This window comes from Sorex araneus, chromosome 5, assembly GCF_027595985.1.
Source record: "Sorex araneus isolate mSorAra2 chromosome 5, mSorAra2.pri, whole genome shotgun sequence".
In the NCBI taxonomy this organism is placed as follows: Eukaryota; Metazoa; Chordata; class Mammalia; order Eulipotyphla; family Soricidae; genus Sorex; species Sorex araneus.
Genome location: NC_073306.1, coordinates 98,608,195 through 98,625,229, shown reverse-complemented (window position 1 = coordinate 98,625,229; position 17,035 = coordinate 98,608,195). Strand labels below are relative to the sequence as shown.

The 17,035-nt window shown below is 41.4% G+C and overlaps 1 protein-coding gene across 4 annotated transcripts in view; it reads left to right on the top strand.

The window, feature by feature from the left end:
• SPECC1 (sperm antigen with calponin homology and coiled-coil domains 1) overlaps nt 1–17,035 on the top strand; it is a 457,476-nt gene that overhangs the window by 293,180 nt on the left and 147,261 nt on the right. For all 4 annotated transcript variants that reach the window (XM_055139258.1, XM_055139256.1, XM_055139257.1 and 1 more), the window contains exons 11-12: nt 5,933–6,014; nt 9,354–9,495. In XM_055139258.1, coding sequence (XP_054995233.1) covers nt 5,933–6,014; nt 9,354–9,495 — 224 coding nt within the window. The remainder of the gene's footprint in view (nt 1–5,932; nt 6,015–9,353; nt 9,496–17,035) is intronic.

The window sequence follows — 17,035 nt, the reverse complement described above, 5'->3', positions numbered from 1 at the left end:
TCCAATAAAGGGTTGATATCAAGGGTATATAAAGCACTGATTGAACTCTACAAGAAGAAAACATCCAACCCCATCAGAAAATGGGGTGAAGAAATGGACAGAAACTTTCCCAAGGAAGAGATACGAATGGCTAAAAGGTACATGAAAAAATGCTCTGCATCACTAATCATCATGGAGATGCAGATCAAAACAACCATGAGATACCACCTCATACCACAGAGACTAGCACACATCCAAAACAACAAAAGCAACCGCTGTTGGAGAGGATGTGGGGAGAAACAGACCCTTCTACACTGCTGGTGGGAATGCCAACTGGTCCAACCCCTTTGGAAAACAATATGGACGCTTCTCAAAAAATTAGAAATTGAGCTTCCATTTGATTCAGCAATACCACTTCTGGGAATATATCCTGGAGAAACAAAAAGGTATAGTCGAAATGACATCTGCACTTATATGTTCATCGAAGCACTGTTTACAATAGCCAGAATTTGGAAAAAAACTGAGTACCCTAGAACAGATGACTGGTTGAAGAAACTTGGTACATCTATACAATGGAATACTATGTAGCTGTTAGAAAAGATGAAGTCATGAATTTTGCATATAAATGGATCAACATGGAAAGTATCATGCTAAGTGAAATGAGCCAGAAAAAGAGGGACAGACATAGAAAGATTGCACTCATCTGTGTAATATAAAATAACAGAGTAGGAGACTACTACCCAAGAATAGTAGTATATAATACCAGGAGGTTGGCTCCATAGCATGGAAGCTGGCCTCACATGCTGGGGGAAAGTGATCCCAGATAGAGAAGGGAATACCAAGTAAAATGTGATTGGAGATCCCGTGTGGGAAGGGAGATCCGTGCTAAAGTAGACTAGAGACTGAACATGATGGCCACTCAATACCCCTATTGCAAACCACAACACCCAAAAGGAGAGAGAGAGAACAAATTGGAATGCCCTGCCACAGAGGCAGGGTGGGGTGGGGGGAATAGGATTGGGGGGTGGGAGGGATACTGGGTTCATTGGTGGTGGAGAATGGACACTGGTGGAGGGATGGGCTCTCAAACATTACATGAGGGAAAAACAAGCACGAAAATGTTTGAATCTATAACTGTACCCTCACTGTAACTCACTAATTAAAAAATAAATAAATTTTTAAAAAGATTAAAATAATAGAAACATGTTTGTGTTATTCTAGGAACTTTACAGTGACCAAAATATTATTTATGTGGAAAAATAAGTTATTACTTTTTAAAGGAAGAGCTAAAAATTAGTATGTTCAAATAAACTGGTTTTTCCACTTTTTTCTTTTTTGAGTCACACCGGCAAAGCACAGGGGCTCTGCACCCAGGAATTACTCCTGGTGCTGCTCAGGGGACCATATGGGATGCTGGGAATCGAACGTGGGTTGGCTGCATGCAAGGCAAATGCCCTACCCCGCTGTGCTATCGCTCCAGCCCAAAATAAACTGGTTTTTAAAATATTTTGAATGAGAGGGTAGGAGTGTTGGTGCAGCAGGGAAGGCACTGCCTTTGCATACCAATGACCCACCCCATATAGTCGCCCAAGAACTGCCAGGAGTGACCCCTGAGTGCAGAGTCAGAAGTAAGTCCTGAGCACCTCTAGGTGAAGCCCAAAACCCCAAAGCAGAAAAATTTTGAAATGAGAAAATCTAAAGGTCTTTTTTTCTTTTAAATTTGGGGGATGGGTTTGTTGTTGTTGTTTTAATAATCAAGATTATAAATTCTTAGGTTTGACTAAAACTTCAACATTTAACTTTTCAGTCAAATGTTTGAAGCATCACTGTATTTTTTGTTAATCAGCTTTGTTTCAGTGCTCTTTTGTTTGTTTTTGTTTTTGAGCTACACTCAGTGATGCTTAGGGCTTCCTCCTGATTCTGCGCTCAGGATTCACTCCTAGTGAGGTTCAGGGGACCATATGTGGTGCCAGGAATTCAAACCATAGCTTCAAGGCAAATGCTTCACCCCCTTTACTATTTCTCTGGCCCCTCTTTTCTGAGTTTGTCTTTGTTTTTGTTTTCTTTTTGGGTTATACCCAGTGATGCACAGGGGTTACTCCTGGCTCTGCACTCAGAGTAACTCCTGGTGGTGCTCAGGGGACCATGTGGGATGCTGGGAATCGAACCCGGGTTGGCCACATGCAAGGCAAACGCCCTACCCGCTGTGCTATTGCTCCAGCCCCTGGCCCCTCTTTTCTTGTATTAAAAATTATGTCATCTATTTTTGCTCTAATTTTTATATCCCCCTTAATTCTTTGGGATTCATTTGTTTTTCTACTTTCTTCAGATGAAATGCTGTATTGCTATGAACTCTCTCTCTTACTATAGCTTTTGCTGTGTCATATATTCTGGTAGCACATACATTTTTTTCTTTTTTTTTTCTTCTAGAAATCTTTGAAGTTCTTCTTTCTCTTTGACCCATTGTTTGTTTAATACATTGTTCCGGTGCTGCAAGTTTTGTTAATTAAACCATGCTCAAGTATGAGCCACTGATGGTACACAAAAATCTCAATATGTTAATAATATGTTAAGGCAAGAAGGGTAGTACTGCTTGCCTTGCACATAGCCTTGCACATAGCCAACGTGACTACTACCCTGCATCCCGTGTGGTCCCCCAAGCTCACCAGGAGTGATTCCTGAGTGCAGAGCCAGAGTAACCCCTGAACATCACCAGGTGTGGCAAAAAAAAAACAAACCAAAAAATGTGTTGTTTAGTTTTCAAGTTTTGAGCAGAAAAAATACTTATAATTTCTGTCTTCATGATTTTATGAGCATTTCTTTTGTTTTTAATATGTAGTCTATATTGGAGAATGCCCGTATGCATTGAGAGGAATGTGTACTTAGTTTTGGGGGGCATGGAGAGCCCTGTGAATGTCTATTAAACCAGCTCATCTATTTCTTCTGGTAAGGCTAATGTTTCCTTACTGAAAATATTTTTGATCCAACAGTGAAAATTGATGTTCAAATCTTCTGCTATGTGTTGCTATCGGTATCTTCAGGCTTGTTAGTCTGCCTTTGTTTGCCTCTCCAGTTTTCTTTTTGAGCCTTTTTTCTGTTGATGTGTCTTTTGTAAGCAACATTGGGTTTCATTTTCTGATCCACCCACCTACTCTGTTTTTTTGATTAGTGGTTTCAAGCCATTGATGTCAAGTGAAATTATTGCAAGCAAATATATTGCCTTTTTTTAAATGTAAGAGTACTGCTATTCAATCACTTATTAAGCTGATTGAATTGGGCATGAACTCCACATTCACAGTCACTGTCACTGTCATCCCGTTGCTCATCCATTTGCTTGAACAGGTACCAGTAATGTCTCCATCGTGAGACTTGTTATTACTGTTTTTGGCATATTGAATACACCATGGGTAGCTTGCCAGGCTCTGTCATGCGGGCGAGATATTCTTGGTAGCTTGCTGGGCTCTTCGAGAGGGGTGGAGGAATCGAACCCAGGTCAGCCTCATGCAAGGCAAACGCCCTACCTGCTGTGCTATCACTCCACATTACTTTTTAAAATTTTTTAATGGAATATCCATGAAATAGACCATGACAAAGCTGCTCATAATTGGGTTTCAGATACAATGATCCAGCACCCATCCCTCCACCAGTGCACCCCTCCCACCACCAGTGTTGCCCATTTTCCCACCACCATCCCCTGACCCCCCACCCCCCAGCCTCCCTCTATGAGAGGCACCTTCCTTCTTGCTCTCTCCTTTTCCTTTTGTGCATCATGGTTTGCAATATAGGTGCTAAGAGGTCATGGTGTTTGTTCAGGGCATTTGGTATTATCAGGACAATAAGGCTGGAGTAGCTTTTCAGTTGGGTGGCAGCTTTGAGGTGTAGATGTGACTGCCGAGGCTTCCGTAAGTACAGGGAGGTGTGGGGAGGTAGCCCATCTCCAAGAAAGCCTGGAGATCAGTCACAAAATTCTGCATACCAGAATTTTCAGCAGATTGTGTCTTGGTGAAGTCCATTCTGAGATGGTAGAGTCAGGCCGGGTGTATGGCAGTGATTTTGGATTATGGAAGCAAGCAGTTGCTGGGGGCTCTGCTTGGGTGGCATCAGGCTGCCCCTCTCTGATTTGCCCCAATCTCTTCAGCCATACACGGGTCCAAGATTAACTGCAGCTTTTGATTTCTTTCGAGATTTACTTGTGGGTCTCTGAAGCAAGGCTGGCAGTAGAGCTTACATGGTGGCACTGGAGTTGGTTCATGGGGTGACTGCTAGTGCTTTTAGGAGTATTGGGAAGTGTGTGGGGGCTACCACCAAGTGGGGGGGCTACCACCAACTCCAAGAAAGCCTGGAGATTTCAGTCACAAAATCCACATACCTAAATTTTCAACAGATTATATCTTGGTGAGGTCCATCCTGAGACGGTGGAGTCAGGCCAAGGGTATGGTGGTGATTTTGGTTTGTGGAAGCAAGTGACTGCTGAGGGCTCTGCTTGGGTAGGCACCAGACTAACCTGTCCCCCTCCAATTTTACCCCAGTCTGTTCAGCCATGCACAGATCCAGGACTAACTGTGGCTTAATTGATTTCTTTTGAGATTTATTTATGGATCTCTGAAGTAAAGCCAATAAATGAGCTTGTATAGATGACCCGGAGGTGATTTGTGGGTTTGGCTCCCACATACCTAACTTTTGGCTGTTTAATTTCTTGGTAAACTTGGTCCCAAGTTGTTGGGGTCCAGCCAAGGCACAGCAGCAATTTTGGGGTATCAGGAAGCCTGAAGGCACCATGAGGCTGCTGATGCACTCGCCCCACAGTACAGGTTGACCTGCTGGCAGCATTGTACCCTTTATATTGCCACTTTCAATATGGATTACATGTTTTTGTAAATAAGGTTAGCCCTCGTTTTTTGGCCTTATTAATTTTCTTCTCCTGTACTTTGATATCTGCCTTTTATGTCGAGCTCAGGTTTTGTTGACTTACTGTTCAGGCCTCCTAAATCTGTTTGACTTGAGATTACCATGAAGATTAGCTTTGGAATTCTGAATTTATATTATCCCTTACTAAGTTCAAAAAAAGTAAGATTTGTAAAATCTTATTATATGAGACCTTATTTTACTCTCCTCCTTTGCTATATTTTGTTAAGTATCTTACTATTTTCAAATATTGTTTCTTTGCCTTTTATAGAAGACTATTTAGTAACCATGATTACTTTAGCTCTTATTTGTAAAGCTCTTTGTAAAACCAACAGAGTACACCTGTTTTAACTACCAGCCAGGCCCAGACCAATCTGGTTTGTTAAGAAAAGTTTCAGAGGAGGTCTGGATAGATAGCACAGTGGGTAGGGTGCTTGTCTTGCAACTGTCCAACCCAGGTTCAATCCCTGGCCTGCCATCTGACCCTGCAGCACTATCGGGAGTAATTCTTGAGTGCAGAGTCAGGAGAAACCCCTGAGCGTTGCTGGTTGTGCCCTCCTCCCCCCCCCAAAAAAAAAAGGATTTTGGGAGGAGGCCAGAATAAGAGTATAGCAGATAAGGCGCTTGCCTTGCATGTGGCTGACCCAGGTTCAATCCCCAGCATCCCAAATGGTTCCCCAAGCACAATCAGGAGTAATTCCTGAGTGCAAGGCCAGGAGTAATCTGAGTGCTGTTGGATGTGGCCTAAACTCCCCTCCCCTCAAAAAAAGAAGAGTTTTAGAGATTGGGGTCCAGGTCTTGGCTCCCACTTCCTTTTCTGAGGGCTGGTTCATGCCTTCGCAATCTCCACTAGACCCTTCCCTCAGATTGCACTTTCCATTTTCTCCGTTGTTCCTCAAACCTCCAGAGATAAGTGCTGTGTTCCTCCTCAGTGAGCCCCTTACAGAAGTCTGTGCTTAGTGCTGTTTTTTTTTGTCTGGGGTGAACTCTCAAACTGCTTCTTTCTTTGCTATCCTGCCTCACCTCTGATCTTCATTGTGTTTTTCAGAGACATTCATCTTACAGCGGTGTGCGATCAACCAGCAAAGGGTTAACTCAACATTTGGATCTTTCAGACCTTCCTCTCTCAGGTAAGTTACTCTAAATACAAAGAACTTATAAATTTTGTTGGGTTTACTTTTCTTCTTTAATTTGCATGAAGCTAAGCTTAGAAATACAGCCAGTGGCATTCATTCCAAGCGATTTCAACCTCTAAATGTATACATTACTATCATTAGACTGTATTTCCTGTACACACTTCTCAGTGTGTACATTTTTGGGAGATATGCTAAACTTTGGTTTTGTTTGTTAGTTTACACTGAATCTCAAGAGGATATTTTATCATTTTTCAAAAATTATTTTAAGAAACAACTCTGAAGATGTTATTTGTTCCTCAATTCTTGAAACCATTTCTTTTTTGTCTTTGTCTTTGAGTGTAATCCTCATATGATTGTACCATACACTGTTTGGGGGAAAATTTGGCTTCCAAGGATGAAGTGATTGATGAAATTACAGTCTCTCTGTCATAATTGTGTCCCTCTCATGAAGTGTCAGTTTAGGGAGGGATACAGGTGTATAACTGCTTGGATTGAAGTCTTTGCATTTCCACTAACAATGAGCCTTTGTCCTTTCATTCCCATCTCTGTGCTGTGGTTTCCTATCTCTGAAATATATATAATACTGACTAGCGTTAGGTTAATGCAAGGGCTGTGCAAACACAGTTCATTGTATTGTGAACACCACAGATATACTGAGACATGTTGGCTGTTATTACTTATGTGACTTTTATGACTCTTTGTGGGAGCAAAAAGATATTAGTGGGGCTAGAGTGATAGGTACAGTGGGTAGGATGTTGTTTGCCTTGCATGTGACCAACCCAGGTTCAATCTCAGACATCCCATATGGTTCCCTGAGCACCGCCAGGAGTAATTCCTGAGTGCAGAGCCAGGAGAAACCCTTGAGCATCTCCAGGTGTGACCCAAAAAGAAAAAAAAAGAGATATTAGCATCTTGTTAAGATTCTCTAGAATAAAAGCAACAGACATGTTATTTGTTATTAACATGTTACTTATTTCTGGTGGTCACTGTTTTAAGGAAAGAAAAACTAGACAGAACACTGAATGAAGTATTTATTTGGTATCTTCAGGCAGAAAGGAAAGCCAAAATTATAAATTACAAAGATGGAACAACCTTTATTTTTAAGTATAAATTAAAGTTTCTGTATCATAGTGTGAATAAAAAGAAACTCCCACATTAGCTCTTTTAAATCTTAGTCAAAAATGGCTGGATTTATTCTTCAAATATTTGTTTTTCTAAAGAAAGTTCCACTCCTTCTTTATAAATTCTCTTTTCCCTTAACACTTTATTTTTCCCTTAAAACTTTTGTTTTCTTTTAATAGAATTAATAAAGTTTGAGAAGGTAAATAATCACATTGACAATGCGAAGGTTACCTTGACCCCTTCTCTGCATGTTACTTGTATGAAATTCATGTGTTTGGCGATTTACAACAGCCACACTGAGAATCTGTATAAATATTTCTACTAGGGTAGAAATATTCCCAATTCTTCCTACCTTTTTACCCTTTGGCAGTTGCTCCAGTTGGCATCCTCGTAAAGAAATGATCCAAGGTTTAGGAGGACTTTGGTGTAATAATAACAAAGGATTCAAATAATAAAGGAAACGACAACCAAAGGATAATAGGCAATCTCAAAAAATAAGAATAAAAAAAAAACAGATCAGTGAGATTTGAGTTCATGGTCATCCGTGGACAAACCCAGTGCCTGTCCCTAGGACTCAGGTTCAGGGGCAGGATCAGAATGGGAGCTCTACACATTCCTCTGGGTGAAGTGTTGAGTAGCCCGATGGGCACAATGCTGTGGGCTTTGGTGAACTTTTTTAAAAGATGTGGTTAAGATACATTGAAATGTGTTAGATGAGCTTTTGGTCATATTTGTGTCCTCTTTCTTCCCCCAGCTCTAACGTTTTCTTAATGTCATTAGATATTATTCTTCCAACTAGCAAGATAAATTCTGCCACTGAGACTGCAATAGCTATTGCTCTGCAGTGAACAGTCTGCCGACACATCCACTCTTTGTCCCTGCTGGCCCCCGTTTACCTTTGGGGGTAGGAGGGTGTTCCCTGTACTGTACTAAAGAAGTATTACACGGTGAAAATTACTTTCTTTCAGACTAGCCTTGGCTACATTGAGGTCATCTTAAGCTTCAGAAGCAGGATTAATATGCTGTTTTTGTTGTTCTCTTTAGTGATGTAAACACTGTTTTTCTCTGCTATTTGGAGCTAATTAGCCTGACTACCCACTTTATTACCCATAATTGGTGGCTGTCAGCTGTACAAGTGTTGTTTTCTTTCATGACTATTTACTGGTATCATGCAAGGTGGCCATAGGTCCAGCCTGGCACTGAGCGTTGAGCAAGTCACTTAATTGTGAGTATAAAGTAGACAGTCTCAGAAATGTTCTCCTGTGCTTTTAACCTTTGTGGTCCTTTAAAAAAATAACGGGGATTCTGCCTGTTTTATTACCTGTTATGACTCAGACTAGTGTAGCAAAGAGGGACCTGAAAAGAATTGCTTTTACTTGTGTTTAGTGAGTTGTGCCTGGAATGACTTGCTATTGTAAAATAGTTCTCATTCTTGGTTCCCAGCTTCTTATCTGCTGCCTTCTGTCATGTGATAGTATTGAGTCCCTCTGCCAACATTCTCACATGCCATCCGTGTCCTTGACTCAGGAGAGACTGGCTTTGTGCACAGCTGCACAAGACTAGAGGGCCTTGAAATGCAGTGTCTTGAAATACATCATTTTGCAAGAGACTATAATTTGGTATATGGAGCCAATTAAAATTGGAGAGTATTTTGTTTCTTTTGGATAGTCCTTTAAAACAGTGCTTCTCAACCTTTTTCTTACCATGGCTCCTTTCTAGTCTTGTTTCTTCCCTGTAGCCCCCCTGTTCTGCTGCTTGGTCCCCTAATTTCAGGCCATAACCCCCTCATTGATGCAGTTTTTACCTGTGGTCTCCAAGAAATATCCTGGGGACCCAGAGGGAGCCATGTGGCCCAGCTGATAAACATTCTTCAGAACACCTTGTCAGGTGGTTGGCGCACTTCCTTGCACTTTGCTGACGCAGGTCCAATTCTTGGCATCCCATGTGGTCCCCTGAGCACCACTCGGAGTGACTCCTGAGTGAGGAGACAGATGTAAACCCTGAGCACAATCAGGTATGGACCAAAAACAAACCAAAAATCCCACTTTTTTTTAAGTTCCTATTTGGTTAACGCACAGAGCCAATAATGCATGTGTTTACATAACAACGTGTTGTAGTGGCGAGTAAAATGAAAAATTCTATAGTACTTGATTAAAAATAAGGTCAGTTTCTCTTCTTTGGGAATAAGTGATTATGTTGTTGCTCACACAGGTCTTATGAAAGGAAAACCAGACCCTTATCTCCGTAAGAGCCCTTCACTGGAGTCTCTGAGCAGACCCCCTACTCTGAACTTCGGGAGCACCAGACTGCTGAGCGTCTCCACTGGAGGACTGAGGCCACATAGCAAACTCAGGTAGCATACGTTAAATAGCGAGAAATCAGGAAGGCACTGGGCTTGAGAACCTTGTGTTCTTCCTTTTCTTTTACCCCTACAGTCATTTTGTTTCACAAGTATTTTCAGAACAAAAATGATTAAGGTACTTGCCTGGCTCCCACAGCTGCCAGGTGTCCCTGCACAGTTATTACAGGGAGCAAAAGGGCCAGAGCGATAGATAGTACAGCAGTTAGGTGCTTGCCTTGCAAGCAATGACATGAGTTCTATCTCTGGCATCCTCAGGCTCACTAGGTGTGATCCCTGAGCACCACCAGTATGCCTCCCCATCCCCAAAAAAGACAGGGAATGAAGAGATGCCAAGCTGCTGGTCTCCTCAGAGCTTGAGCTCTGGGATGGTCCAAAAGCTGAGTCGAAAAGATTCTCCCAGACTGCAGCAGGTGCAGTGGGAATCTGCAGCACAGAAAGTCCACCACACTGAGTGAGTGAAAATGATTTTTCCCAAGACTCTATCAGCACCAGACTATCTCTGCTACCACTCAGATAGACTTTAGAGAAGAAATGTTGAGGATGTTCAATGAAACAGTGGTACAGGCAGCAATAAGATACAAGATATATGAGAAAACTACAATCAGAACGGACAGAACTGAAGAATTTGGTAAGTGAAATGAAAAACTCAGTAGGCGTTAGCTGTAGAGAGATAGGAGCTAAGGATAAAATCAGTGAACTCCAAGATGAGATGTAGGAAACCTCTAGAAAACAAAAGATGGGGAAGAGTCTCAAAATAAATAGCAAACAAGAGAACTCTGGGATGAATTCAAGAGGAAAAATATAAGAATCATGGGAATCTTAGAGGTCCAAGAAGAAATTCTAATGAAGCAGTAGTCAAAGAAATCATTGCTGAGGAGGAAAAAGAAAAATCAAACCTGAGAAGTTCCCAGAGGTGAATAGCACATGCACTCAGATTTAAGAGGCCCAAAGTGTACCAATAAAAGAGATCAAATAAAAATACTCCAAGGGGCTGGAACGATAGCACAGCGGGTAGGGAGTTTGCCTTGCACACGGCTGACCCGGGTTCGGTTCCCAGCATACCATATGGTCCCCTGAGCACCACCAGGCGTAATTCCTGAGTGCATGAGCCAGGAGTAACCCCTGTGCATCGCCAGGTGTGACCCAAAAAGCAAAAAATAAATAAATAAATAAATAAAAATACTCCAAGATGCAACCTAAACAGAATGAAGAAAATCAGACATAGAGATGGAATAATGAAAGCAACAAGGTCAAGGAAGGAAATTACTTACAAAGGAGAATCCTTAGATTCACAGCAGTTTTATCAAATGATACCCTGAAGGCCCAAGGACAATGGTGAGATATAGTAAAAATGCTAAATGAAGTAAATACCTCACCAAGAGTACTTTACCCAACCAGACCTACATTTGGATTTGATGGAACAATACTGAGCTTCATGGATAAATAGCTCAGGAACTTCATAGACTCAAAACCAACTCTGCAAAAATTTGTTCTCCCACTCACCTCTGTAAGTGGGGTCTGCGATGCAGTCCTGGCCTTTAGATGCCCAGCAGTTGGTGGTACAGGCCCAACAGGGATGCCAGCTATGAGTTTCAAAAGAAAGGGCAGGGGCATGAAAAGGACACAAGTGTTCAGTGGCCAAGAACCCTGGCCAGCCCACGGCAACGAATGAACGAAGGACCAGCGGAACAGAGAAACAGGTTCCAGGCCGGTTGGTCGTCAGTTTGTTTCTCTCTTCCCCGGCAGAGTCAGGTCTCTCCCTCACAGCACATTCGTAGCCGTAGGCCTTATAGTCCTCATAGTCCTCGTAGTCAGAGTCGTCACAGTCACAGTCATCATGGTTCCTCGTCATGGTCCGAGTCCTTGTCATAGGTCCTTGTCTAGTCCCTCTTACCCCTGACAGCATAGTTATATAGAAATCATAAATTGTGGGGTACACATAGGTGGGGTCGAACATTGTCGTAACAGATAGAAAGGCACTCCTTCAGGGGAAGTTCTAGGAGATTAACTCAAGGACAAGATCTCATCTGAGGGTTCAGCACTCTCGATTACTAGAAGATTCGCACAGGGTGGGATTTCATCCAGGGTGTATTGCTTTCTCCTTCCTCATCTAGTCAACCATTTAAACAACCATAGTAAATTTACTTCTTATAATATTTCTAGGGATTTTGTATGAACACAGTAAGAGATATATTAAGCTTAAAGGTTGGCTCTTCCTGGGGACATCTTGCTTTATACAACTATAGACTAGAGTCCTCGGGCCAGGTTAGTCTTTCCGAACCCCAGTAGGGTCCTTATTCAGTTATTTCTTTTTGGGTCATGACAGAGTTTGTTCCATGACCGTGCTTTTTTTTTTTAATCTAATTTTTTTTAATTTATTTATTTTTAATTAGAGAATCACCATGAGGGTACAGTTACAGATTTATACACTTTTGTGCTTATACTTCCCTCATACAAAGTTCGGGAACCCATCCCTTCACCAGTGCCCATTCTCCACCACCCGTAAACCCAGTGTCCCTCCCACCCTCCCCAATCCCATCTCCCCCCCACCCCACCCTGCCACTGTGGCAAGGCATTCCCTTCTGTTCTCTCTCTCTCTAATTAGCTGTTGTGGTTTGCAATAAAGGTGTTGAGTGGCCGCTGTGCTCAGTCTCTAGCCCTCATTCAGCCCGCAACTCCCTTCCCCCACATGGCCTTCGACTACAATGTAGTTGGTGATCGCTTCTCTGAGTTGACCTTTCCCCGGAACGTGAGGCCAGCCTCGAAGCCATGGAGTCAACCTCCTGGTACTTATTTCTACAGTTCTTGGGTGTTAGTCTCCCACTCTGTTATTCTATATACCATAGATGAGTGCAATCTTTCTATGTCTGTCTCTCTCTTTCTGACTCATTTCACTCAGCATGAAACTTTTCATGCCCATCCACTTTACAAAATTCTTGACCTCCTTTTTTCTAACAGCTGCATAGTATTCCATTGTATAGATGTACCAAAGTTTCCTCAACCAGTCATCCGTTCTGGGGCATTCGGGTTTTTTCCAGATTCTGGCTATTGTAAACAGTGCTGCAATGAACATACATGTGCAGATGTTGTTTCGATTGTACTTTTTTGCCTCTCTGGGATATATTCCCAGCAGTGGTATTGCTGGGTCAAATGGGAATTCAATATCTAATTTTTTGAGAGTCGTCCAAATTGTTTTCCAGAAGGGCTGAACCAGTCGGCATTCCCACCAGCAGTGAAGAAGGGTCCCTTTCTCCCCACATCCTCTCCAACAGCGGTTGCTTTTGTTCTTTTGGATGTGTGCTAGTCTCTGTGGTGTGAGGTGGTATCTCATGGTTGTTTTGATCTGCATCTCTCTGATGGTTAGTGATGCAGAGCACTTTTTCATGTGCCTTTTGGCCATTCGTATTTCTTCCTTGGTAAAGTTTCTGTTCATTTCTTCGCCCCATTTTTTGATGGGGTTGGATGTCTTCTTCTTGTAGAGTTCAACCAGTGCTTTATATGCATTGATATCAACCCCTTATCTGATGGGTATTGTGTAAATATCCTTTCCCATTCTGTGGATAGTCTTTGTATTCTGGTCACTGTATCTCTTGCGGTGCAGAAGCTTTTTAGTTTAATGTAGTCCCATTTGTTGATCTCTGTTTTTACTAGATTGCTTAGTTCCGTGTCACCTTTGAAGATACCTTTATCTTCAATATCGTGGAGGGTTTCGCCGACCTTGTCTTCAATGTACCTTATGGTTTGTGGTCTAATGTTGAGGTCTTTAATCCATTTTGATCTGACTTTTGTGCATGGTGTCAGGTCAAGGTCTAAACCCATTTTTTTGCATGTGGTTGTCCAGTTGTGCCAGCACCATTTGTTAAAGAGGCTTTCCTTGCTCCACTTCACATCTCTTGCTCCCTTATCGAAGATTAGATGATCATACATTTGGGGTTGTGTGTAGGGATATTCCACCCTGTTCCATTGGTCTACGGCTCTGCCTTTGTTCCAGTACCATGCTGTTTTAATTGTTACTGCTTTGTAGTAAAGTTTGAGGTTGGGGATGGTGATGCCTCCCATCATCTTTTTCCCAAGAATTGTTTTAGCTATCCTTGGACGTTTGTTATTCCATATGAATTTTAGGATTGCTTGATCCATTTCTTTGAAGAGTGTCATGGGTATATTTATAGGGATCGCATTGAATCTGTATAATGCTTTAGGGAGTATTGCCATTTTGACAACATTGATTCTCCCTATCCACGAGCAGGGTATATGTTTCCATTTCCTCATGTCCTCTTTGATTTCATGGAGTAGCGTTATGTAGTTTTCTTTGTAAAGGTCTTTTACTTCCTTTGTTAAGCTGATTCCGAGGTACTTGATTTTCTGGGGCACGATTGTGAATGGGATTGCTTTTTTCATGTCCCTTTCCTCTGCCTCATTGTTTGCATATATGAAGGCCATGGATTTTTGGGTATTGATTTTGTAGCCTGCAACTTTACTGTATAAGTCTATTGTTTCTAAGAGTTTCTTAGTAGAGGTTTTAGGCTTCTCTAGATATAGTATCATGTCGTCTGCAAATAGTGAGAGTTTGATTTCTTCCCTTCCTATCTGGATGCCCTTAATCTCTTTTTCTTGTCTAATAGCTATCGCAAGTACTTCCAGTACTATATTGAAGAGCAGTGGTGAGAGTGGGCATCCTTGTCTTGTGCCTGATCTCAGAGGAAAGGCCCTTAGTTTTTCCCCGTTGAGGATAATGCTTGCCGTAGGCTTGTGATAGATGGCTTCGACTATCTTGAGGAAAGTTCCTCCAAACCCCATTTTGGCGAGGGTTTTCATCATGAAAGGATGTTGGATCTTGTCAAATGCTTTCTCTGCATCTATTGATATGATCATATGGTTTTTGTTGATATGCTGGATTATGTTGATTGATTTCCGAATGTTAAACCATCCTTGCATCCCTGGGATGAATCCCACTTGGTCGTGATGTATGATCTTTTTGATGAGTTGTTGGGTCCTATTTGCTAGTATTTTGTTGAGGATCTTCGCATCGGTGTTCATCAGGGAAATTGGTCTGTAATTTTCTTTCTTAGTGGTGTCTTTGTTTGCTTTTGGTATTAGGGAGATATGTGCTTCATAGAAACTGTTTGGGAGAGTTCCTGTTTTTTCAATTTCCTGGAAAAGTTTGAGGAAAACAGGCAATAGGTCTTCTTTAAATGTTTGGAAGAACTCGCCAGTGAAACCATCTGGGCCTGGGCTTTTGTTTTTGGGGAGGTTTTTGATTACAGTTTCAATTTCCTTAACATTGATGGGTCTATTCAGGTATTCCAGGTCTTCTTTCTTCAGTGTTGGGAGATTGTAGGAATCAAGGAATCCATCCATTTCTTTTAGGTTCTCCTTTTTTGTGGCGTAAAGACCTTCAAAGTAGTCTCTAATGATCTTTTGAATCTCACTGGTTTCTGTTATGATGTCCCCCTTTTCATTTCTGATTCGATTTATTAGAGTTTTCTCTCTTTCTTTCTTTGTGAGACTTGCTAGCGGTTTATCAATCTTATTTATTTTCTCAAAGAACCAACTCTTTGTTTCATTGATCTTTCGGATTGTTTTTTTGGTTTCGATGTCATTAATTTCTGCTCTAATTTTTATTATTTCTTTCCTTTGGTCTGGTTTGGGGTCCTTTTTCTGGTCCTTTTCTAGGGTCTTGAGTCGTGAACTCAAGCTATCTGTGTGGGTCCTTTCTTCCTTCCTGAGGAATGCTTGGAGAGCTATAAATTTTCCCCTTAACACGGCTTTAGCTGCGTCCCATAGGTTTTGGTAGCTCGTGCCATGACCGTGCTTTTCAACTTATTATACTTCTTATGGTGCTTAGCTTGTGCCTCTCCAATGCCAGGGTAACTTACAGCTTGCCCTGTATCCATCCTTGTCCCTTGCTGGGACACTTCTTTTAGGGGTGTTAGGAAGTAAAGGCAACTGAGGCTTAAGTCAAGTAAATATGATGGACGCCCAGAAGTAAATTTTATTTGGAGTCAATTAGCTCCCATGTTACAAAAGCATAGCATGAACTGTCTTCCTATGTCTGTACAAAAGGACATTGCCTAACCATGCAAATGACATAAAGGAAAGAGAAAAGCAATACAGGATTTTTAGTGCTTGATGGAATTGGGTGTGCTTCAGAAGCACTGTTGTGGGAGTAACTTAATAAACCTAAGCTCCCTGCAGGAGGAGCAAGGACAACCCAGTGTTATCCAACAGTTTCAGGGCCACATCAGCAGTGCTCAGGGCGTACTCCTGACTCTAATGACTCCTGTTGGCGCTCTGGGCTTCTTTAAGACAAGAAAAATCTCAGAGTCACATCAAACTTATACAAAAATATGGCAGTAAACTCCATGATAATAATCTCACAGAATGTCTTTGACCTAAATGCCCCAATTAAGAGATACAGTAGGAAGAATTTGAAAAATGAATCCAACTTTCTGTGCCTACAAGATACACATTTGAATAATGAGGGCAAACACAGACTCAAAGGTTGGAAGACAATATTTCAAGGAAACAGCTCCCAAAAAGGTCAAGGTGTCCTTCCCTATATTTGACAATGTAGACTTCAAACTAAAAGTAAAATTATAAGAGACAGACAGTAATTTCTTTTTTTTTTCTTTTTGGATCACACCCGGTGATGCTCAGGGGTTACTCCTGGCTCTGCACTCAGGAATTACCCCTGGCGGTGCTAAGGGGACCATATGGGATGCAGGGGATCGAACCCAGGTTGGTTGCGTGCAAGGCAAACGCCCTCTCTGCTGTGCTATTGCTCCATCCCCAGACAGTAATTTCTTAATGATCAAGGGATATGACGATCAAGAAGAACTTACACTGCTGAACATTTACACAGTTAATGAAGGACCTGCAAAATACATAAAATAACTGCTGATAGACTTGAAAGAATCCATTGATAGCAACAAAGTAATAGTTGAAGACATTGCCACTGCTCTGTCACCTCTGGATAGGTCACCTAGATTAAAATTCAACAAGGAAACTGACTTCAAAGGAAGAAATGGAACACATGTGTAGGTATACATATATACTTCCCCATCTTCTGTTTTCTAGAAGTTTCCTATATCTTATCTTGGAGTTCACTAATTTTATGTATATATGTATATACATATATAAAAATAAGTATATATATACAAGTATTTATATATACACATACACTAAATCAAATATACAATATCCAAAATCAAATACACATTATTCTTCAGTGTACATGTGATAATCTCCAAAGAGACCACATACCGACCACAAAATATACCTCCATAAGATCAAGAAGATAAATATTATATCAACTATCTTTTCATTCCTTGATATACTGAAAGTGGAAGTTAATCACAAACATAAAATGAGTAGGACCTCAACACCTGGAAGTTAGACAGCTCACTACCAACGGGTCAAAGAGGAAATTAAAAATTCCAAAAACAAACGAATGAATGAGAACACAAATTACCAGAACTTGTGGGACACAGAAAAAGTGGTGTTAAGAGGAAAGTTCATAGCAGTACAAGCA